This window comes from Prionailurus viverrinus, chromosome A1 (assembly GCF_022837055.1).
Source record: "Prionailurus viverrinus isolate Anna chromosome A1, UM_Priviv_1.0, whole genome shotgun sequence".
Lineage (NCBI taxonomy): Eukaryota > Metazoa > Chordata > Mammalia > Carnivora > Felidae > Prionailurus > Prionailurus viverrinus.
Genome location: NC_062561.1, coordinates 200,573,187 through 200,598,399, shown reverse-complemented (window position 1 = coordinate 200,598,399; position 25,213 = coordinate 200,573,187). Strand labels below are relative to the sequence as shown.

Below are 25,213 nucleotides of genomic sequence, written 5' to 3'. Positions count from 1 at the left end.
TTTTTTTGAATTTACTGATTTTGAGGTAGAGAGCAAGCTGGAGAGGGGCAGAGAGAGAGGGAGAGAGAATTCCAAGCAGGCTCTACACTGTCAGTGCAGAGCCCAATGTGGGGTGTGAACCCATGAACCATGAGATCATGACCTGAGCCAAAGTTGATGCTTAACCAACTGAGCCACCCACGCGCCCTGTGGCAACATCGTTAAGGAAGTTTTACTTGATAGTCCTGCCATCTGCCACAGTACTTCCCAGTGCCCAATACAGTTGTTCTTCCATAAATGGAAAAGCACCTAATATGTACCATTATCATAGAAATTGCTACTAGCATTCAAAGCAGTGACATTGATATTGTTGTTTATATATATGTCTGCCTTTATCCAATAAAAATTTTAAAGCTAGCTACAGAGTCTAGCATTGTGCATAAGACATAGATGTTTGTTTCTTTTTCTCTTTCCCTTTCTTCCCTTCCTGTCTGTCTGTGTCTCTCTCTTTCAAGATTTTATTTTTTCTGTGCCCAATGTGGAGCTCAAACTTGTAACCTCAAGGTCAAGAGTTGCATGCTCTACTAACTGAGCCAGGCAGGTGCCCCAACATAGATGTTTTAATTAATCATCATCATTTTTGATTAATTGAGAATAAGAATTAGAATTTTGGCTTTCTTTCTTTCTTTTTCTCTTTCTTTCTTTCTTTCTTTCTTTCTTTCTTTCTTTCAAGATTTTATTTTTAAGTAATCTCTACACCTAATGTGGGGCTTGAACTCACAACCCTGAGATCAAGAGTTGCACACTCTACCAACTAAGCCAGCCAGGCATCCCTACATTCTTAAATATATGGTCAACAGAGTTCATCTGGGCTTTTTGAACATAGATATACTACTTTGTATTTGAAGTATTAGCTCTTGCCAGATCATTAGATTTTTCTTCAAAGAATATTTTATTGACTGGATATTCATCAAGAAAATGTAAAGTCAAAGCATCTTTTTAAGGTATAGCATAGTGACTACAGTTAATAACACTGTATTACATATTTGAAAGTTGCTAAAAGAGTAGGTCTTGAAAGTTCTCATCACAAAAAAATTTAACTGTGTGTGGTGATGGATCTTAACTAGACTCACTGTGATTATCATTTCATAATATATACAAATAGTGAATCATTATGTTGTATACCTGAAACTAATATGCTATTTATGTCAATTATATTTCAAAACAAAATCTTCTTTAGGTGAATATTTTTAAAAGATGGAATGTAATTATGAAAGGTCAAAGGAAAAAGTACTGGTTTCACATCTCATTTTCTTATTGATTATATTAGTTTTGTGATTGAAATCAAATTGTATATACACCTGACAATAGACTTAGGTGTTTAGCTAAGTAATTTTCTGAAGTCAGTGCAATTTTTAATTACTTTGTTCAGGATTATCAGTCTGCAGTTTTACTGACTGGATTTGGATAAATTTTACAGTGATTGTTGTTTTTTTTTTTTTTCAATGGTATCAGTGCCTATAAAACTATTAGTTGAATAATAACAGCCTATTTTCTTTATTAAGCTAACCACTATGAAGTTTTCTGTGTGTGTGTGTGCGCCTTTGTTTTTATGTAGCTTTTTGTGCTCTTGTGCATATATATTGTTGTGTTATGTTTATGAAGTGGTAAGTCTAGATTGTATTTTACACTTTTGGTTTTTTTAGATTCTATTTGAATTTGTTTAAACAAATTGACTTTACAGACATACATTATTTTAAAAATAATACTGTATTTCAAAGTGGCACTGCTTTGCTAAACTAGTACAGAATATTTTCAGTTTTTCTTTTATTAACTCATCTTTAGATATAGTAATTTATTACTAAATCTTTCCTTTTTTTAACGTTTATTTATTTTGAGAAAGCATGAGGTGGAGAGAGGCAGGGAGAGAGGAAGAGAGAATCCCAAGCAGACTCCCCAGTGTCAGCACAGAGCCTGATGTGGGGCTTGAACTCACCAACTGTGAGATCCTGAGCTGAACGGAAGTCAAGAGTTGGCTGCTTAACCAACTGAGCCACTCAGGCACCCCACTAAATCTTTCTTTGATTTGTGCCTGATGTCAAAAAAATGCCCTAAAATAGGTCACACAGGTAGCAAACATCTACTATAGCTATTTTGGGAAATGAATTGTTGTTTAGTTATTTTTAAAGCTTTTTTTTAAAAAAATGTTTTTGAGGTGGGGGAGGGGCAAGGAGAAAGGGGGACAGAGTATCCCGATGGGCTCTGTGCTGACAGCAGAGAGCCTGGTGTGTGGTTCACATTCACAAACTGTGGGATCATGACCTGAGCTGAAGTCAGACACTTAATTGGCTGAGCCACCCAGGTGCCCCCAATTGTTTTTAATCTGAAATTTTTTTGTTTTTAATGTGAAATTTTTTTTGTAGTTGAATCCATGTCTTAGAATTGGTATGAATTCTAGGGTTAATCTAATAAAAACTTAAAACTTCTAAATGGAATTGTTGATTTAACAACTTTAGTTTCTCAAAGTAATAATGATTGCTGGTAATTTTACTTGGAATAGATTAAAAACTGTGTTAAGTGCTTATTATCATTTATACCTCATTTAATCTTCTTATTAGCTCTATGAGGGGATGCCTTGGTTCACTAAAGGTAGATGGTACCGACTTCTGATGATAGGAATTGTTAACAAAAATTCAACCAAGTAAATTTTAAAGATCTAATTGGGTTTATTCATGGATTGGTCAGCATGCTGTCTAGAAAGGTGCTCCAGAGAGTACAGAAAGGCAAAGGTTTTTAAAAGCAGGACAAGGAAGTTACAAACAGAAGAAAGGATGGGACGCCTGGGTGGCTCAGTTGGTTGAGCATGCGACTTTGGCTCAGGTCATGATCTCACAGTTCGTGGGTTCGAGCCCTGCGTCGGGCTCAGAGCCTGGAGCCTGCTTCAGATTCTGTGTCTCTTTCTTTCTCTGCCCCTCCCCTGCTCATACTCTGTCTCTCTCTCAAAAGTAAATAAGCATTAAAAAATTAAAAAAAAATAAACAGAAGAAAGGATTTTTTGGGGTAAGGTCACCTACCTTGGAGTGGGGAGAGGGTCTTATTAGGTTGATTATCTCATCTTCCTTTGGGGAATTGAGACAGGCCCATATTACCTCATTGGTGCTGACCAGTAAATTCCCGACTGTTTAAAACCACATTTCTGGGGGAGGCTGAAACTGCAATTAGTTGGATATTAAGCCCCAGTTTGGTGACTTGGCCCCAGCATAAATGACTCCATTTTGGGCCTGTGGTGTGGGTGGCAGAATGGTGTGCTGTCAAGTCAGATAGCAGGGTCCTCCATGAAGACTCTGTGATGAGAGACTTGGTTCACTAAAAGATAAACAGTAGCAGTAGTCTGATAGCAAGAATGGTCATGTTAGACAACAGTGGCTTCTTTGAAGTGGGAGATCCTGGGCCCAAATGGTACTGAGTGTTGTTCGAAAAGTCTAGGCTGCTGAGCTTGCTAAATTGTTAAACTTTCTTAGTGGTGCCCACGTGGTTTTCCTAGCAGTCATATATTTCAAATTCCAGTCATTTCATCAAGGAAAAATAATTTCAGTCTTGCCTTTGACCAATCAAAAAAATCCTTCGATATAAATGTTGGTAGTGGTGATTTGGAATTCATATTCATAAGTAGTCATTTCTGGAGAGCACAACTAACCATCTGAGGGTGTAGATTAAAATTAACTGGTACATATTAGATGGTACTATTAATACTGAAGATTTATTTTTTCTTCAACAGCCGGACTAGCTAACATTTACTGAGCCTTGACCAAGTGCCAAGCACTTACTAAAGCTTTATATACATTGTCTCACTTAATCCTCACAGTATGCAGTGTGTAAAACTATGGTCAACATTACTTTTCAGTGTAATATTTTAAAGAGATAATGCAGTCATAGAATTCTGTGTATGTAAATTGTATGAGTCTTTCTCATCTCTGTTTCCTGTTTGCTCATTTCCCACTGCTTTCCCCACCCACCAAGAAATCACTGTTAATAATTTCCTATGCTTGGAGTTTGTGCATATTCAAGTAAATACATTTTTACTCTTTCCATTTTTCCATAAATAAAGCATACTAATAATATTTTTCATTTTGCTTTTTCAACTTTTTATAAGGTTTTATTTTTTTAAATAATCTTTACCCACAGCATGGGGTTTGAACCTACAACCCTGAGATCAAGAGTTGCATGCTCCACTGACTGAGCCAGCCAGGCACCTCTCAGGTTTTCAAGTTTTTATTAAAATCTTATACAAAAAAGTTAGACTACAATGAATCCATAAACCCACCACTTAGGTTTATCATTGTTAATATTTTGCTGTTTTTTGCTCATTTTGCATTTATGTATTATATGTATAAAATTTACATATATGACTATATATGCATATGTATGTATATGAGCAAAATGGACATACACGTATATTCCTTTTTTACCTAAGCTATTTGAAAGTAAATTATATATATCACAGTACTCCATCCATATTTTAAGATAAATTACCACCAGCCAATGAAGGATTTTAAGTAGTGGAGTGGAATGATTGGTTGTAATTACTTGGTGATGTGGAAGATGCCTTTAAAGATGATAAGACTAGAATCAGGGACACCAATTAAGTGATTGTTTTATTGGTCAAGGTGGGAGGGAATAAGGACAGGAGTGGATTTGGTAGTACTTTATAGTGAATTGGACAGAAAAAGGAAAGTTAGCTGTTTACATTCTTTAGAGAAAATCTGGAAAAGATGTGTTTGTCAATCTTTTATAGGGTTCCCTTTTCTCTCTTGCCCCTAAATGAGCTGATAATGTTGTTAATGGGGGGAAGAAGTGAACATTTCTGTACACCCCACACTCCATGCCCGTTACTTAACAGTCTGTGTAATTCTGCCACTCATTCTGTGAGTTATTATTATCCTTATTTTTGCAGATGAGGAGATTGAAGTGCAGAGTTGTGAAGTAATTTGTTCAAGATCATATTGCTCTTAAGTGGCAGATCTGAAATTTTAACATGGGTCTGACTGATACAGAAGTTACTACATGGCTGTTTTCCCAATTGTGTCATGAAGTTAAAAAAAAAATAACGTTAGTGATTTTTTTCTTCTAAATGTATTTGTAATTACTCTCAATCATGTAATCATTGACTTTAAGAAATTGCGTGCCCAAGAGTGCTAGGTTTGCTAAAGGACAGATACTTTATCTATGAATTGAAGAGTAAGCAGCACCTACCAACTAGCTTTCTCTTTGATGGATTATTGCTAGATGATGAGTGCTAGTCTGTTCAGTTTTCATGTCTTATAATTTCAGCACATTTTCTGTGATGGAATTTTATTTTAAAATATATTTATGATTCAAACATAATCCCAATGGTTTTATGGCAGTTAGAAGTTTTAAACCAAAAGATTCCTAAACTGGAGCAAATAAGCGACAAGTTGGAATACTTCAAAGTGAAGATAAATGAGGATAAAATACATTGCTTTTTTTTTTTTTTTAAATTAGATAAGCTGTCCAAGATGAAACAGTAGCATTAAAGCTGGTGTGAAGCAAATTGTCTCTTGGCTTTTTGATCTGTTTTTTTTTCCTTTGAACCTATAAGAAAATAAATCACATGGCCCTTAAAGACCAAAAATGTGCTTTTTAAAAGTGACATCTTGATTCACTTGAAAATAGTAAACTCTCAATGTGTAATACTTCCAACCTCAAACAGTCAATGTGAAACAGGCATTATACAACTTAAGTTCTCATATGGCATTCCCTAGAGAAGTACTTGAAAAGAGAATTACTTATCAAGCTATATCAGTTAAGATACCAAACCCCACAATATCTGTGGCTAAAACTAACAGATTTATTTATTGTTCATGTTTCATATCCCTAGTGGGACAGCCAGAAGCTCTACTTCTCCACTGTTTGTCCTCACTGACCACTGTTGTTTTCTCTGACAGAGGAAAAAAGGCAATTGGTTTCTCTGACAGGGGAAAAGAGATAGGCAATTATGCACTGACTTTTAAAGCTACTAAATAGTGCCACTTCCTTTTCTTTCATTGGCTGAAATGAGTCACATGCCCACACCTAACTTTAGAGATGGTGGTGAAGTGTAATCTTGCCATATGCATGGAATGAGAACTAGAATACTGGGCACAACTGTAACGGTTCACACATAAGCTTTGTGAGGAACATAGAGAATTTTGTGTGGTTGATTAGTAGAATCTTTTTTCGTTTTGTTTTGTTTGTTTGTTAAAGATAGTACCTCTGAAGTAAGAACTACTGTCATGAATTAAGGCTCTTGATGCTAAAAGGTAAATGAGGTAGGTAACCTCATTGAAAATGTCCAATAGTTACTTGACTAGAGTAGTCAGTTTGTTCATCCTGGGCTTGCTTTTCCTTGTGTTTTGTTCTTTATAATCATTGATATATTAAAGAAGATTTGCTCTAACTATTGATAACATGAAAAGTATCAATTATTATTATGAAAAACATGTGTTGAATAATGGTGCCAAAGCAATGGTCTGAAAAATCACTAGGGTGGTAATTGGTATTAGTATGTTAATAAAGTATCATTTATTTCATGTTACATAGACGTGCACTTGACATGCATATTTTTTTGAAAAAATTTTTAATGTTATTGAGAGACAGAGCATGAGCAGGAGAGGGGCAGAGAGAGGAGGAGACACAGAACCTGAAGCAGGCTCCAGACTCCCAGCTGTCAGCACAGTGCCCAAGGTGGGGCTCGAACTCACCGCGAGACCATGACCTGAGCTGAAGTTGAACGCTTAACCAACTGAGCCACCCAGGCACCTCCAGACATGCATATTTTTTTGGAAAATATGCTACCTGAGGCAGTACAGATGAGTAATCATATTGAAGTTCAACATCTTCAATTTGATCTTCTAAAAATTTGTGAAGAGATTGGTGTGCCTGGGTGGCTCAGTCAGTTGAACATCCAGCTCTAGGTTTCGGCTCAGATCATGATCACAGTTCATGAGTTCGAGCCCTACGTCAGACTCTGTGCTGGGGAGCCTGCTTGGAACTCTCTGCCTCTCCCTCTCTCTCTGTCCTTTCCCTGCTCGCTCGCTCTCTCTCTCTCTCTCTCTCTCTCAAAATAATAAATAAAAACTTAAATAAAAATGTGTGAAGACATTGATTACATATAGACCTACGTACATATGTGAAGAAGCTTTCTCTAGGCAAAGCTATAAATCAGTAGCTTTGACAAACTTGTATGGGTGTATTCCTCTTTATTAGTGGTGTAAACAAGGTAAACAGTTTCTTTACAAGGCATATATTTTTAAAAATTGTAAAATTTACATAATACAAAATTTACCATTTTAACCATTTTTAAGTGTAGTTCAGTGACATAAGTACATTCATATTGTTGTGCAACCATCACTACCATCACCTCCAGAACCTTTTTTCAACTTCTAAAACTAAAACTCTGTACCCATTAAACAATAACTATCAATTCTCCTCTCCTCCCAGTCCCTGGCAACCACCATTCTACTTTTTGTTTTTATGAATTTCACTACTCTACGTACTTCATATTGAGTGGAATCATACACTGTCCTTTTGTGACTGGCTTATATCACCTAGCATGTGATATAACCCTTTCTTCAGGGTTCCTCTGTGTTGTAGCATGTGTCAGAATATCCTTTCTTTTTAAGAGTATTTTGTTGTATGTATATACTAAATTATTTTTTTAATATTTACTTTATGAGAGTGAGAGTGAGCATGTGCGCAGGGGAAGGGCAGAGAAAGAGGGAGAGAGAGAATCCCAAGCAGGCTCTGTCCTGTCAGCACAGAGCCCAGTGGGGGGGCTGACCATGAGATCATGACCTGAGCTGAAATCAAGAGTTGGACACTTAAGGGGTGCCTGGGCAGCTCAGTTGGTTAAACGTCTGACTTTGGCTCACATCATGATCTCAACGGTTTGTGGGTTTGAGCCCCACGTCAGGCTCTGTGCTGACAGCTCAGAGCCTGGAGCCTATTTCACATTCTGTGTCTTCCTTTCTCTTCGCTCCTCCCCCGCTCATTCTCTCTCTCAGTCTCTCTCTCTCTCTCTCTCTCTCTCTCTCTCTCTCACTCTCTCTCAAAAATAAACATTTAAAAAAGAAAAGAGTTGGACATTTAACCAACTAAGCCACCTAGGCACCCCTACACTAAATTATTTTTAATCCATTCATCTCATCTGTGGGTTTCTTCTGCCTTTTGGCTAATGTGAATAATGCTGCTCTAGACATTGGTGAACAGATATCTAGTCAGATTCTGCTTTCAGTTCTTCTAAATATATATCCAGAAGTAGAATTGCTAGATCATTTGGTAATTGTATTTCTAATTTTTTTTTTTTATGAATTGTCATACTGTTTTCCATAGCATCTACACTATTGTACATTCCCACCAGTGGTTCCATTTTCTCCACATCCTTGCTAGCACTTGCTCCTTCCTCCCTCCCTTCCTCCTTCCTTCCTTCCTTCCTTCCTTCCTTCCCCTTTCTAATGAGTATGATGTATCTTTTGGTTTTGACTTGCATTTCCCTGATAATTAGTGATGTGTTGAACAGTGGTTCATATGTTTATTGGCCTTTTGTGTATCTCCCTTTGAGAAATGTCTGTTAAGTCATTTTCTCATTTAAAAAAATATTTTAAATGTTTATTTTTGAGAGAGAGAGGCAGAGAGAGACAGAGGAGCTGAAACAGGCTCTGTGCTTAAACCCACGAACTTTGAGATCACGACCTGAGCCAAAGTTGATCGCTTAACCGACTAAGCCACCCAGGTGCCCCTATATTCTGGATATCCCTTGTCAGATGTGTAATTTGCAAATACTTTCTCCAGCCAATTTCTTTTTCTCACTGAATTCTATTCCATTGTATGGCTCCACCACAGTTTACCAGTTGACCTATAGAAGGACATCTTGGTTACTTTCAGTTTTTGGCAATAATGAATAAAGCTGTGATAAATAATTCTTGTGCAGATTTTTTGTGTAGACATATGCTTTCATTTCAATTGGGTAAATAACTCATAGCACAGTTGCTGGATTGTATGTTAAGTTTTGTAAGAAACTGCCAAACTGTGCTATAAAGTGGCTGTGCCGTTTGCATTCCCACTAGCATGAATGAGACTTCTTGTTGCTCCACATGCTTGTCAGTATTTGGGTGTTGTCAGTTTTTTGGATTTTAGCCATTCTAATAGGTGCAGAGTGGCATCTCATTGTTTGAATTCAGTTCCCTAATGAAATATGTTGAACAACTTTTCATATGATTATTTGCCATCTATATATCTTCTTTGGTGAGGTATCTATTCAGATCTTTTGCATACTTTAAAACTGGACCATTTTTTTTTGTTGAATTTGGAGAGTTCTTTGTATGTTTAATGTTTATTTTTGACAGAGACAGAGCATGAGTGGGGGAGGGGCTGAGAGAGAGGGAGACACAATCTGAAGCAGGCTCCAGGGTTTATGCTGTCAGCACAAAGCCTGATGCGGGGCTCAAACCCACAAACTGAGATAATGACCTGAGCCAAAGTTGGATGCTCAATCCAATGGAGCCACCCAGGCACCCCTTTGTATGTTTTAGATTCAAATTCTTCATCAGATATGTGTTTTACAAATACTTTCTTCCAGTCTGTGCTTGTCTTTTTATTGTCTTAAAGCATCTTTTCTAGAGCAGAAGCTGTTAATTTTTAAAAAGTCCAACTCATCTATTTTTTCTTTCATGGATTTTGCTTTTAGTGCTGTATCTAAAAACTCAAAAGCAAACCAAGGTGCCTAGAGTTCTATGTTAACTTCTAGAAGCTTGATAGTTTTGCTTCTTCCATTTAGGTCTATGATCCAGTTTCAGTTAATTTTTGTGAACAGTGTAAGGTTAGTGGGTGGATAACTTTTTCTGTATGTGGATATGTTGCAGTTCCACTTAATAGAAAGATTACCCTTTTTCCATTGGATTGTCTTTGCTCCTATCTCAAAGTGGTTGATTATATTAGAGTAGTCTATTTCTGGGCTACCTGTTGGTATGTTCTATTGATCTATTTGCTTATTCTTCTGCCAGTGCCATGCTATCTTGATTAGTGATGTGTGTAATGAATCTGAAATCAGTGTTTAGTCCTCTTACTTTGTTATTCTTTTTCAGTATTATGTGGACTATTTGGGGTCTTTTGTCTTTCTTTTTAAAAAAGGATTTTTAAAAAATGTTTATTTTTGAGAGAGAGAGAGCGTGTTTGTGCACGTGAGCACGAGTGGGGGAGGGCAGAGAGAAAGAGAGGGATACATAGAATCCAAAGCAGGCTTCAGGTTCAGAGCTGTCAGCACAGAGCCTGACATGGGCTCGAACCCACAAGTCATGAGATCATGACCTGAGCCGAAGTCAGATGCTTAACCGACTAAGTCATCCAGGTGTCCTGTGTCTTTTGTCTTTCTTTCCACATGAATTTAGAATTCGCTTGCCGGGGCGCCTGGGTGGCGCAGTCGGTTAAGCGTCCGACTTCAGCCAGGTCACGATCTCGCGGTCCGTGAGTTCGAGCCCCGCGTCGGGCTCTGGGCTGATGGCTCAGAGCCTGGACCCTATTTCCGATTCTGTGTCTCCCTCTCTCTCTGCCCCTCCCCCGTTCATGCTCTGTCTCTCTCTGTCCCAAAAATAAATAAACGTTGAAAAAAAATTTAAAAAAAAAAAAAAAAGAAGAATTCGCTTGCCAATACCCATGAAATAACTTGATGGAATTTTGATTTGTTGTGTTGGATGTATACATCAAGTTGGGGAGAATTGATGCCTTAACAGTATTGAGTCTTCCTATCCATGAACATGGAATGTACCTTCATTTATTTAGATATGTTGTGATCTTTTATCAGTTTTCTGGTTTTATTCATATAGATCTTATATGTATTTTGTTAGATTTACCCCTAAATATTTATTTTTTGATGCTAATGCAAATGTATTGCATTTTAAATATCAAATTCCAGTTATTCATTGCTAGTTGTATAAGAAGGCAGTTGGTTTTATGTATTAACATATCCCACAAATTGATATTTAATTACTTTTTAGCTCTAGGTTGTTTTTTGATAATTCTTTGGGATTTTTCTTTATAGACAACGTTGTCCTCTGTAAACTAGGACAGTGTTATATTTTGTATCCCAATATGTATACTTACTATTTCATTTTCTTGTCTTATTGCCATTAGCTAAGACTTCCAATCCAGTGTTAAATAGGAGTAGCGAGACGGGATATCCTGCCTTTTTCCCAGTCTTGAGAATAGTTACCTTTAAGTATGTTAGTTGTAGATTTCATGTATGTGTTCTTTATGAGTTTTGGAAGTTCCCCCTCTGTTCCTAGTTTGATGAGAGTTTGTAGTATGCATGGGTGTTGGATTTTGTCAGATGTCTTTTATGTGACAGTATGATCACATGATTTTTCTTTTTTAGCATGTTGATGTACTGGATTACATCAGTTGATTTTCAAATACTGATCCAGTCTTGCATACCTGGAATAAATCCCATTTGGTCATGATATATAAATCTTTTTATACATTGTTGGATTCAGTGTGTGAATATTTTGTTGAGGATTTTTGCATATGTGTTCATAAGAGATCATGGTCTATAGTTTTCCTTTTTTTAATGTGTGTGTGTGTGTCTTTCCCCCTTTGTGTTGGTATTAAGATAATGGTGATCTCATAGAATAAGTTAAAACATGTTCCCTTGCTTTTGTTTTCTGGAAAAGGTTGTAGAGAAGAGCACTGTCTAGGCCTGGTGTTTGCTTTTTTTTTTTTGAATGTCATTAATTACTGATTCAATTTCTTTAACAGCTATAGGCCTAGTCAGGTTATGTCTCCTTGTGTGAGTTTTAGTAGTTTGTGTTTTTCAAATAATTAGTTTATTTCATCTAAGTTATTACATTTTTGGGCACAGAGGTATTTATAATATTTTTTATTATCCCTTTATTTTTAATTTTTTTAATGTTTATTTTTAAAATTTTTTATTATTTTTTTATTTTTTTTAACGTTTATTTATTTTTGGAACAGAGAGAGACAGCATGAATGGGGGAGGGGCAGAGAGAGAGGGAGACACAGAATCTGAAACAGGCTCCAGGCTCTGAGCCATCAGCACAGAGCCTGACGCGGGGTTTGAACTCACGAACCACGAGATCCTGGCCTGAGCCGAAGTCGGACACTTAACCGACTGAGCCACCCAGGCGCCCCTAATGTTTATTTTTGAGACAGAGAGAGAGACAGACAGACAGACAGACAGACACACGGAGCATGAGTGGGGGAGGAGCAGAGAGAGAGGGAGACACAAAATCAGAAGCAGGCCCTAGGCTCTGAGCTATCAGCACAGAGCCTGACATGGTGCTCAACCCATGAACTGTGAGATCATGACCTGAGCTGAAGTTGGACACTTAACCAACTGAGCCATCCAGGCGCCCCAACTGAGCCACCCAGGTGCCCCTATTTTTTATGGTCTCTTTAATATCTGTGGTGTCAATAGTGATGACACCTCTTTTGTTTTTGATACTGGTAACTTTTGTCTTCTCTCTTTTTTCTTGGTTAGCCTGGCCAGAGACTTATCAGTTCCTCTGATCTTTTCAAAGAACAGGTTTTGGTTTTGTTGATTTTTTTTTTTAACCAACTTCCTGTTTATAATTTCATTGATTTCTGCTGTAATTTTTGTTATTTTTTCTTCTGTTTGCCTTAGTTTTATGTTGTACTTTTCTAGTTCTTTTTCTTAAAAACTTGGATTATGGAATTTTGACTTTTTTGTAATGTATGTGTTCAATGTTGTAAGTTTCTAAACACCCCATTTGCTGCATCCCACAGATTTTGAAAAGCTGTATTTTCATTTTCATTTAGTTCAAAATATTTTAAAATTTCTCTGAGACTTCTTTGACCCATAATTTATTTAGAGGTGTATTATTTAATCTCCAAATAATGAGGATTTTCCAGTTTTCTGTTATTGGTTTCTAGTTTAACTCCGTTTTTGACTACTGGCATACATTGTGTGATTTCTCTTTTAAATTTGTTAAGGTGTGTTTTATGGCTCAGAATGTGGCCTATCTTGGTGAATGTTCCATGTGAGCTTAGAAGGATGTGTATGCTGCTGTTGTTGGATGAAGTATTCTGTAAATGTCAATTAAATCCATTTGATTGATGGTGCTCTTCAGTTCAACTGTATCCTTACTGATATTCTGCTGGCTGGCTCTGTCAGTTACTGTTAGAAGAGTGTTGAAGTTTCCAACTACAGTAAGGAATTTGTCTGTTTCTCCTTGTAGCTCTTTGGATTTTTGCAGCATATGTTTTGATATGCTCTTAGGCATATATACTTTAAGGAATGTTAATGTCGTCTTAGAAAATTGACCCTTTCTTATGATATAACACCCCTTTTTATTCCTGATAATTTTTTTAAAGTAATCTCTACACTCCATGTGAGGCTCAACTCATGGCCCTGAGATCAAGAGTCTTTACCAATTAAGTCAGCCACATGCCCCTATTCCTGATAATTTTCCTTGTTCTGAAGTCTAGTTTGTCTGAGATTAATATTGCTATTGCAGTAAGATTTGATTACTGTTAGCATGGTATGTCTTTCTCCATCTCTTCAACTTAAGAAATATATTTATTTTGAGATAAAGAGAGCAGGGGAGGGGCAGAAGGTGGGAGGGGGGAGAGAGAGAATCCCAAGAAGACTCCGTCCTGTCAGCACAGAGCCTGACTCAGGGCTTGATCCCATGAACCCTTAGATCATGACCTGAGCCAAAATCAAAAGTTGGATGCTTATCCGATTGAGCCACTCAGGTGCCCCATCCATCTCTTTACTTTTAATCTGTCTGTGTCTCTGTATTTAAAATGGGTTTCCCTTAGGCAACATATAGTTGGTTCTTGGTTTTTTTAATCCACTCTGTCACATTTCCTCTTTCAGTTGGTATATTTATACCATTCCTAAAGTGATTATTGATACAGTTAGTGTTAATATCTACCATGTATATATTTTTTGCTTTCTTTCTCTTTTTTTGAGGGGTGGTTTTTGCCTTGTTTTCTAAGAGTCCTTTATATATTCTAGATATTAGTGTTTTATCTGCTTTGTATGTTGTATTTATTATTTCTGATATTTCCTTTATTTTAGTTCATAGTACCTTCTGTTGTTCTGAAGTTATTTTTCTTTTCATGGTTTGTAGGTACTGTGCCATGTGTATTAGTTAAGAAAACTTTTCCATCCAGTATATTTGATTTCAGTAATTTATATCCAAAACTGTGTGTGTGTGTGTGTGTGTGTGTGTGTGTGTGAGAGAGAGAGAGAGACAGAGAGAGAGAGAGAGAAAGAGAGAGAGGGAGGGAGGGACACGGAGACAGAATCCATTTGGAATTCTTTGATAGATGATTTAACTATACAGGATTCAAACATTTTTCTTCCGTGAAAGGCTAGCCAGTTGTTTCAGTAATATTTATTAAATAGTCCATCCTTTAACCACTAATATGAAATTGCACTTTAATTGTATAATAGATTTACAAATCTATATTACCTGTTTTTGTACTCTGATCTGTACTGTTTATATGATACGTGTCTGTGCCAGTGCTACTACCATATTTTAATTACTGTAGCATATTAGTTGGCAAGGCATATCCTACCTTCTAGTTGTTTTTCAAAACATTCTTAGTTATTTTTGTGAATTGTTTCTTCCCAATGAGAATCATCTAATTACATAAAAATTTGGTTAGAATTATTATATTTAACTTGTAGATTAATAATTGACATCTTTATGGTGAATTTGCTTCCAATTATTTACAAGACATTCTAAAGTACAGCAACTAAATTTCTTCCTTTAATGCATTTTAAACCAGTAGAATTACTCTTTATTGGCCAGTATAGCTCAAGGATTTGACCTTCTTAAATGTGAACTTTTCATATATTAATTGTGTTTTGTAATATAATTACTTTTATCACTATGACATCTATGTTTCTTATTCTCTTTATTTTTACCTCATTTATATTTATTTTGATAACGTGTTGTTATAAACTTGGGTATATTTATTTCTTTTTACATTTTCTATCATGCCCTCCAGTTTCTTCATTATCATCCTCCAAAACCTTGCCCACATTCTCCTTTTACTCCTCAGTTTCATTCCAAAGTCTGTTATGTAAGCATAATTACCCTTATCCTTCTTGCACAAATCTTTCCTTCATCTGTTAGATGACTCTCAAAGGATTAGTTTGAGTTTTTGGCTTGAGTTGTATCCAGAGGCACAACTGCTATTAGTCTGTGCTCCAAGTTCCACCTGACTTAGAAGAATGGGAAAAAAGATAACTGTAAGCAGGAGAAGGAGATAATTAATTTTTGCTCACCTGACCAGCGGAACACTTTAAGATAATATTAAGTCCTGTAGGTAAAGATTGGAAATTTTGTGACAAATCTGAATTAGAATCGAGGAACTTATTTATGAGTAGATTATAAACTATTTTCACTGTTACTTCCACTGAACTTAACCAGAGCATTTGTAGTATCCTTGATTTTCCTTTCACTCCACATGTTTTCCGAGAATATTAAAATGGTTGCTTGACCCTTCATCTTTATTTTTTCCATTAACAGTTAGTTCTTGCTTGCTTCTGTCTAGTGAGTACAATATGATGACAGTTTAAGTTTTCGCTATTGATTCTCAAGATCTTGAAAAGCTTCAAGATCATTAACTTGAAGGTGATTGACCCAAATGCCAACATATTTGAAATCTGAGATAATTATTGTGACATAGAAAATGTGTACACATTTTTATTTTAATGTTTCAGTTAGAATTCTTAGTAACATTTTCTTACGATTTAATACTTCTTTATGGAACTGAACACTTTCTGATTTAATGTGAATTTGGATTAATTCAATTTCCAGTAAATTGACAATTAAAAATTGGTTTATTCAGAAGGTTAAGGATTTGCCTCCTTAATAATTTCTATAAGATTAAGAATTTAACTTTGTCTAGAAGTTGAACAGATCATTTCTGATCTTTTGAAGTTACTGGTTTAATTTTAATGTTTATAACATCATCTTCAATTATTTGTAGGGATGTTTTCATTCTCTATAGTTGGACACAAACTATCCCAATACTCAGTTGCTTAAAACAAAAACAGTCACTTGTTTTGCTCACAAATCTGCATTTTAGGCAGGGTTTGGCAGGCATGTTTGTCTGTGTTCCATGTGGTGTCTGCTAGGATTCTCAAATTGGGCTAGAGGATCATTCACATAGCTGGCAAAGTGACATTGATTATTGATTTTTCCTGACGTGGATCTCTCTGTGGGCACCTTGGACTTCCTTACAACATGATGGGTGGGTTCCAAGAGTGAATATCCCAAGAAGCCATGTTGTAAGAGACAGGAAGTGAAAACTACTAGTTTTTTAAGGCCTGGGTCTGGAAACACACATATTTTCACTTCTGTATTATATTGATCAAGCAGTCACAGGGTTCAGATTCTAGGAATAGGGAACCTGCAGCTCTTGGTGGGAGAGAGGAGAGTCAAAGAAATTTGGAGTCGTGTTGTCTTTCGTTCGTTCATTCATTTGTTCGTTCATTTATTTATTTTGAGAGAGAGCTTGTATGTGCACACACGAGCTGGGAAGAGACAGAGGGGGAGAGAGAGAAAATCCCAGGGAGGCTCTGTGCTAACCAACTGGGGCTCTGTCCCAAGAGCCATGAGAGCATGACTTTAGCCAAAATCAAGTGTCTGATGCTTAACCCACTGAGCCACCCAGGCACCTCAGGAACCATGTTTTCAAAGTGCTACAAGGGTTATGGGAATTTTACTATTCTTAGTTGATAAAGTTAATTTGTTTCAAAGGGAGAATAGTGTTAGTACTTTGAATCAGTAATGTCTATTCTTATTTAGATATTTTCCAATGCAACTGGTTTCTTTTTATCTTTTCACCATTAAAGCTTGTTGAAGAGTATATTTTAAAGTAATAAAAACAGTATTTGCAAGATCTATGTGAGGAAAATTACAAAACTCCAACCAAAGAAATCAAAGATCTTAGTAAATATATATGGACAGGAAGACTCAATAATGTTAAGATGCCAGTTCTTCCCAACTTAATTGGTGGATTCAGCACAATCTCAGTCAAAACCTCAGCAAGCTGTATTGTGAATGTCAAGAAACTGATTCTAAGCTTATATAGAAAGACAAAAGACCTCAAATATTCAGTGTAATAGTGAAGAAGAATAACAAAGTTATAGGTCTGATCCTGACTTTAGTGATCAAGACAGTGTGGAACTGGTGAAGAATAGACCAATAAATCAATGGATAGAATTGATAACACAAATTTCAGCATTTCAACACAAATAGATTACTGATCTTTGAGATAGGAGCAAAGACAATCCAAAGGAAAAAAATAATCTTTTTGTTAAGTGGAACTGCAACATGTCCACGTAATCTACCCACTGACCTTACACCATTCACAAAAATTAGCTCAAATGGATCATAGACCTACATGGAAGAAGCATAACTATCAAGCTTCTAGAAGATAACATAAAACTCTAGGTACCTTGGTTTGCTTTTGAGTTTTTAAATACAGCACTAAAAGCAAAATCCATGAAAGAAAAAATAGATGAGCTGGACTTTATTAAAATTAATGATCATGACTTGAGCTGAAATCAAGGAGTTGGATGCTTAACTGACTGAGCCACCTGGGTGCCCTTAATTTTTTTCTTACAATATATAGATTTAGTTAAAAGGATTCAGAATGTTTTTATTGTCATGTTATTCTCTTAACAATTTCCAGAGTAAATAGATTTTTTTTTTCCTTGAGAGAGAGAGTTGCATACAGGGGAGGGGCAGATAGAGAGGGAAAGAGAGAATCCCAGTCAGGCTCCACACCCAGCGGGGCTAGATCTTATGACCATGAGATCATGACCTGAGCTGAAATCCAGTCCCAGCTGTTCCCCCTGCTCCCAGAGTAAATAGATTTTTGAAAGTGCTAATTATATTTCACATAATATAATTCACATAATATGAATTATGGTGATTATACTTTACTTAAAACAGAAAGAACTCAATACTGTATATTCTATTGGTTTTGAAGTTTGAGTCACAATTGTAGGTGCTAACTTTCGAAAAAGAAATCTACATTGGATGGCTTAATATTTTGGAAAAATCTCAAATGCTAACTTGTCACAATCAGTGACAGCTCTGACATTCATTAGTATAAACTACAGTGTGTACATGAAATTAAAAAAACCTGTTAGTTTTAAGTAATTTCTTTCAGGTGAGGTTGGGATGATGCTAATATAAAGGAATTAGATTTGGTGCCCATTATATTTCTGAGTTAATATTTCTATTTTAACTATTTAGACTTTCTTCAGTTCTGTGAATGGGATATGGGACTAGACTAATAACTAGTTAACTAATAAACCAAACTGTTAGTTAACATGATCATACAAATCATTTCTATTTAAATTACTTTTGTTTTGAAATTAAAATGAAGAAACTTTTTATTTGTTAACATGATATAATTTTACAGTTACTTTAGGCCATTAAGAATATGATTGAGATTTTTCTTTTTCTTTCTGATGCCATCATTTAAGAATCAGTATTCCAGAAGAGTTGATACAGCTTTGCATTTTTCTTCCTGGTAGTGACAAACCAGCTACTGTAGACTCACAGTGTTCAGTACTTGTCACTGACAGCCTTTCTGTGACAGACAGTCTATAGACTGACATAAAGTGCAGCCTGTTGTGAACTCCTAAGTGAGTCTGCCAGAAACTCAGCAGATAGAACTAATTGGGGAGGAAAGGATTTTTGTGCCTTCTCTTTCTTTCTGTTCTTTTTGTTTTGTAAGATAGATATTGTTAGTAGCTTGTTTATGTAAGATTTTTCTGCCTCTCTTTTCTCATTGCATGGATCATTTTTTAACTTAAAGTCTTGCACTGCAGGTCATTAAGCACTTCCACATGGAGGCTGGCACAGGACCCAGCTCGAGACGCACAGCTCATAACAGTTGATGAAAAATTGGTAAGAATTTTCTACTGTACATGGCTGTGATTCTGCCTTCAGGGTTATTTTTGTATAACAGCTTTTCAGTATCGTGTTCTGGGTTCTTCTAGGAAAATGATTTGAATTTAAATTTCTAGATTGTGTGTAAATTTTAAGAAGAAATTTTCATCACAAAAAGATAAAGACAATTTGTGTTAAGTGTAATACACAAATATTAAGTCATATAAAGATATTAAGAGGTTAAAATGGCAAAAGGCTTCATTTTTGTGGTGTTTATAAGTAGCAATCAGAACATTTTAATTTAACAAATACAAATTGAGTATACATATGAATGAATATGTAATTTTTATTTTCTCAGCTACACTCCTGTTTAAATTGTAAGACACCAGGTGGTACCTAAAATTAAGTATATTGGGTTTTTATGGGACCAGTTATTGTATTGTTATTATATGTATATATGTACACACAAATGCATTTCTACATTATGCCTGAGAGGTTACAACTAGCAACAAATAATACTCTGTTAATCAGTAGCAGATAGAATTTTGGTAACTGTCACTTGTAAAATTTTTCAATGTGTGCTGTTACTTTAGATACAACTTCTTGTTTATACCTATATTGTAAAATAGCATACATTTTGTAAAGTCTCTAAGACTTATAAAAATGTGTAATAGTGTAAGCATACTTCTCATTTTTTATCTGGTTTACCATTATCAAATGTGTGGGTATCTTTCTTAACTACTTTTCCTCCAATTGTACATTCTTTTATCACTCAGTAAGCAAAATTTAATTTTTCATTTTTTTAAACGTTTATTTTGAAAGAGAGAGAGAGAGAGAGAGCGAGCGAGCGAGCATGCACCGGAGCAGAGTAAGGGCAGAGAGAGTCCCAGGCAGGTTCCATGATCAGTGCGGAGTCCGACTTAGGGCTTGATCTCATGATTGTGAGACCATGACCTGAGCTGCTTAACAGACTGAGCCACCCAGGCACCCCAGCATAATTTAAATAATAGGTCACACTTAAAAATGATCTAAACACCATTTATACCATTAGAGATATTAACAGATACATAAACAAATGAGTTAACAGACAAGGGACGGATAGTTTGGAAAACTCACATGTCAGGCTTAAGGCTGGTTGGTTTTATCTTTAAACTGTCTCTATCTGCTTGCTGACATTGCCATCATCCTGGTCTAGGCCAGCATCTTTCACTTAGATTGCTACAGTAGTTTTTAAATTGATCTCTATAGATATTTCAATCTTCCTTTAATTCATTTTCCAAAGGATCATCAGAACAGACTTTTTTAACTGCTGTTTTTGTCACTTCTTGTGTGTAAAATCCATTGGTTTTCTTACTGACCTAGAAGTTAACATTAAAATCCTTACATGGTTCTTGAGGTCTTGCATGATTTAAGGCCTGCCTTCCCCTCGAGGTTTATTTTGTACCACTGTCTTTTATACTCTGCTCTAGCCACACCAAGCCTGGAACTTGTTTTCCTGTTGTGGGGCATTCACATTCCAGTTCATTCTGCCTAGATGCTTTTCACCAATCCTTAGTTCTTCAACCAGGGGCCATCTACTTATTCTTCAAATATTAGTCGAACACCACTTGCTTAGTCAAGTATAAAAGAAGTGAGAGAGGTATGTGTGAGAGGAGGATGAATTACCCATGTCATGGGTTCATTAATTAACGACGGTACTGCTTGAATTTTTCCAATGACTATCTTCTAAGCACCAAGAGACTGGCTTCTTGTTCTAATATTATGGGGTTTACTCTCTATAATAAATTTTCAAGTTTTATAGAGTTTATTAGTAATGCTTCTGAGTTCTCTTCTTTCTAGTTTGAAGAATGAGTAAGTGAGGTAGCAACCTGTTGTTCTAAACAAGATGCTGTGAATCCTACCAGAGAGGTTTACAGACCGCTTTGAGTTTTGCATTTTTTATCTCATATCAGTTGCATACTTTCAGTGAATCTTGTTGCCCTGTGTAGATTTTTCTCAGCTTTGTTATGTCTTGAAGTGTATTAGTGGAAATGTCAGTATGGTATTCCAGCTGAAATCAATTCAAGTCTTACACATAAATTATTCATAGCTATTGAAGTAATATTTGAACAGATAATTCAAACCTATAGGTAATTTTCAAACCTGAGGTTTAGCCATTGATTTAGGTTTATATTAAAATGCTGTATTGGGGCGCCTGGGTGGCGCAGTCGGTTAAGCGTCCGACTTCAGCCAGGTCACGATCTCGCGGTCCGTGAGTTCGAGCCCCGCGTCAGGCTCTGGGCTGATGGCTCGGAGCCTGGAGCCTGTTTCCGATTCTGTGTCTCCCTCTCTCTCTGCCCCTCCCCCGTTCATGCTCTGTCTCTCTCTGTCCCAAAAATAAATAAACGTTGAAAAAAAAAAATTTTAAAAAAAAATAAAATGCTGTATTAAATACTCAAATAGGTAGCATAACGCTGATAGGGGTTTCAGTCTTCTTGTTCCTACACATTACTAGATGTTTCAGTTGATAGAATAATGACATGACCACTGACTGAAGGGTACTTCCAGAAATATTGAGCAATTGGACTTGATTATATATGCATTTTGAATAAGAAGGATTCATTCCAAGACCCACAGTACATGCCTGAAACTATGGATAATACCATATATGCTATATATGCTATGTTTTTCCTATACATACATACCTATGATAAAGTTTAACTTACAAATTAGGCACAGTAAGAAATTAACAACAACAATAATAAAATAGAACAATTGTAACAATATACTAATAAAAGTTTTGTGAATGTCTCTCTCTCTTGTGATGATGTGAGATGACAAAATGCTTACGTGGTGAGATGAAGTCAGGTGAATGATACAGGCTTTGTGATGTAGCATTTGGCTAACATTGACCTTTAGATATGTTAGAAGGACAATCACTAGCTTTCTTCTTCTTTCTTCTTCTTTTATGTTAGTACAAGCAGAGGAGGGGCAGAGAGAGGGGGAGAGAGAGAGTCCCAAGCAGGATCCGTGCTGTCAGCACAGAGTCGCATGCAGGTCTCAATCTCAGGAACTGTGAAGCATGACCTCAGCCGAAACCGAGTCAGATGCTTAACTCACTGAGCCACCCAGGTGCCCCGAGAATCACTAGCTTTCGGACTGTGGTTGACTGTAGGTAACTGAAACTGCAGAAAGCAAAACTGTAGATAGGGTGGTATGGGGGTGGGGGATCCTCTGTATATTAACATTAGTGATAAAAATATTTCAAAAATGTTAAGTAAATGTAAGTATTTTAGAAGGAGATGTGGAAGCAGCATTTTAACATGATATGTAATGTAAACCAATTTATTAGCTAAGTATACCATCTTCATTAACTGCTCAACACAAGATTACTGTTATATTTGTACCCGAAATTGGATGAAAGCTAAAATCTTAATGTAAGGTAAGCTAATTGGCCATTATCATGATTTCTATTGGATATTCTTATATAATGTATTAAAATTAATACAGGTGATAACCTGTTATAGCTGAGGGCTTTAGCATATGGACTAAGCTTAGTTGAGGATAAATTTTTGTGGTTATTGTAAAATGGATCCTGGGAATTTAAAACCAGAGGATAACTTTAAATGTTACCTAGTTTTATTACTGAATCCAATTATTTCTCGTTTGAAAGATTGTTCAACCTTTTATTCAAGATAAATTGTATGGGGAAATCCAGTAAGTAATTAACTAGATAAAAGCTGAACTGTTGGAGGGTAAGGGTTGGGAACATGAAGGAAGACTTGTAAACTTTCCCCAAGACTGCCTTCTTGGGTAACTTCATAGAGTGAGATTTGGAAAGATAATTTAATCTTCTGTCCTTTTTATTAGACCAAACAACTTGTTCTCAAACTTCTGTTTTAAAAATTTCCAGTTAACTGGTTCTCATTTCTTTTGAGGTTACTCTTTATATTACTCATCAGCCATAATTATTAGAAAGCGATTTATTACTGAGAAAAAATAGTCTTTACAACAAATGAAGATGGAACAATTGTATACCCAAATGCAAAACAAAACAAAAACCTTCATCTATACTGTGTACCATATGCAAAAAGTAACTCAAACTTCTAAATGTAAACTCATAGTTCTAAATGTAAAACTAGAAATTTTAAAACTTCTAGAAAACAATGTAGGAGAAGCTCTCTATAACTTTGTGTTAGGCATATATTTTATAGATACAAACTAAGTCCATTTTTAAAAAAATTATGAAGTTGTGTTTCCTTACAATTAGAAATTTCTGCTCTTTGAAAGACATTGTTAAGAGACAGAAAAGACAAGGCACAGACTAGGAGAAAATATTTACAAAAATACCTGATAGAGGAGTTGTATCCAGACACTAAACAACACTTACAACTACAGGATCTCATGGTTGGTGAGTTTGAGCCCTGTGTCAGGCTCCATGCTGAACGAGCAGAGCCTGCTTGGGATTCTCTGTCTCCCTTTCTCTCTGCTTCTGTCTCTCTCTCTAAGATAAATAAATAAACAAAACATTAAAAAAAAAAAAAAAACTACAGTGAGATACCACTATACCGTGATATACACCATACAGTATACATTGAATGGCTTAAAAAAATTGACCATACCAAGTGCTAGCAAGGATGCAAAGCTACTGGAACTCGCATGCAGTGCTGGTGGGAATGCAAAATGGTACAGCCGTTTTGGAAAACAGTGTGGTAGTTTCTTACAAAGTTAAATATATACTTATCATATAACCCAGCAGTCCCACTTCTCAGTGTTTATTCAAGTGAAATGAAATCTTATGTTCGTATAAAATCCTTCATGCAAATGTTTTTAATAGCTTTATTTATAATTCCAACAACTAGAAACACCCCAACTATACTTCAGTATACCTATACAATAGACTTTTACTCACCAATTAGTAGCAAATGTGGGTGAATCTTTAGTGCATTATGTTAAGTAAAAGGAGCCAGACTCACAGGCTGCCTACTGTGTGATTCCATTTATTTGACAAAATAGGGACAAAAAATTGATCATTGGTTGTCAAGGTTGGGTGTTGGAGGAGGAATACATTAAAAAGGGCATTAGGAAATTTGAATGGGGTGATGTAACTATTCTATATGTTGATTATGGTGTTCTTTTTAAAAAATCCTTATTTATATTCATTTGTTTAAAAAAAACCGTGTAACTGAACACTTTAAAGGATTAATTTTATTGTTTATAAATTGTATCTCAGTTTTTTAAAAAAATATTTATTTTTGAGTAGAGAAAGAGAGAGCACACTTGTGCTCACAAGCGGAGGAGGGGCAGAGAGAGGGGGAAACACAGAAACTGAAGCAGGCTCCAGGCTCTGAGCTGTCAGCACAGAGCCCGACGTGGGGCTCAAACTCATGAACTGTGAGATGGTGACCTGAGCCGAAGTTGGACGTTTAACCGACTGAGCCACCCAGGTGCCCCATCTCAGTTTTTTAAAACAGAGAAAGAGTGTTTCTTAATTTGGTCCTAATATACTTCTAACTAATATCCATTGGTTCAAGGTCTGCCCTATTATATAGGACATGCCATTTTTTTTACATGACAGCCTTCTGTATACATGAAAACAGCTCTGGCCATCCTAAATCTGTGGTTCTCAAAGAGTGGTCTGGGCAGGGTGGGGATGGGGAGTAGCCCAAGACCCTTAAGAGTCCACAAATCAAACTATTTTTATAACTATACAAAGATTATATTTTCCCTTTTCACTGTGTTGACACTGACACTTAAGATACAGAAGCAGTTGTGTTACATCTGTGGTACTAGTCATTTTATTCCCTTTCTTGCATTCGAGATTAAAAAAAAAACTAGTTTGACTTAATGTCCTTGATTAATCAGCAAAAATTTTTAATTAAAAAATTTCAATGCTGCAAATGCAGCTCTTTTTTTTCTTTTACATACACATCTTTTTATGTTCCATGTAACAAAACAAGTCATACGCATAAAACACTTCTGCTGTATACCTAAGTTGTCTCAAGGCAAAGCACCTGTATGGTTGAGTTGCTTTTGCAAACTGAACCTAGCCACTTTTTTTCATGGAACACCTTTTAAGTAAAAAAACAGCAACAGATGAACTATGGTTTTTTAGTCTTCAGTACATGGCAGACATTTTCTCAAAAGTTAACTTCAACAAAGTGTTGCCCATGATAAACTTCAAGCTTTCAAGTGAAAATTAGAATTTTTGTAGAACTTGATTCTGCCACTGATCTGATTGAGCTTGACATCTTTCCATTACTTAAAGAGTGTTCTAATAGGATTGGTGGTAG

The 25,213-nt window shown here is 36.0% G+C and overlaps 1 protein-coding gene across 2 annotated transcripts in view; it reads left to right on the top strand.

Annotated features, from left to right (window-relative positions):
- The window catches only part of NDUFS4 (NADH:ubiquinone oxidoreductase subunit S4), a 113,297-nt gene that overhangs the window by 21,300 nt on the left and 66,784 nt on the right, over nucleotides 1-25,213 (top strand). For both annotated transcript variants that reach the window (XM_047867389.1, XM_047867398.1), the window contains exon 2: nucleotides 18,881-18,959. In XM_047867389.1, coding sequence (XP_047723345.1) covers nucleotides 18,881-18,959 — 79 coding nt within the window. The remainder of the gene's footprint in view (nucleotides 1-18,880; nucleotides 18,960-25,213) is intronic.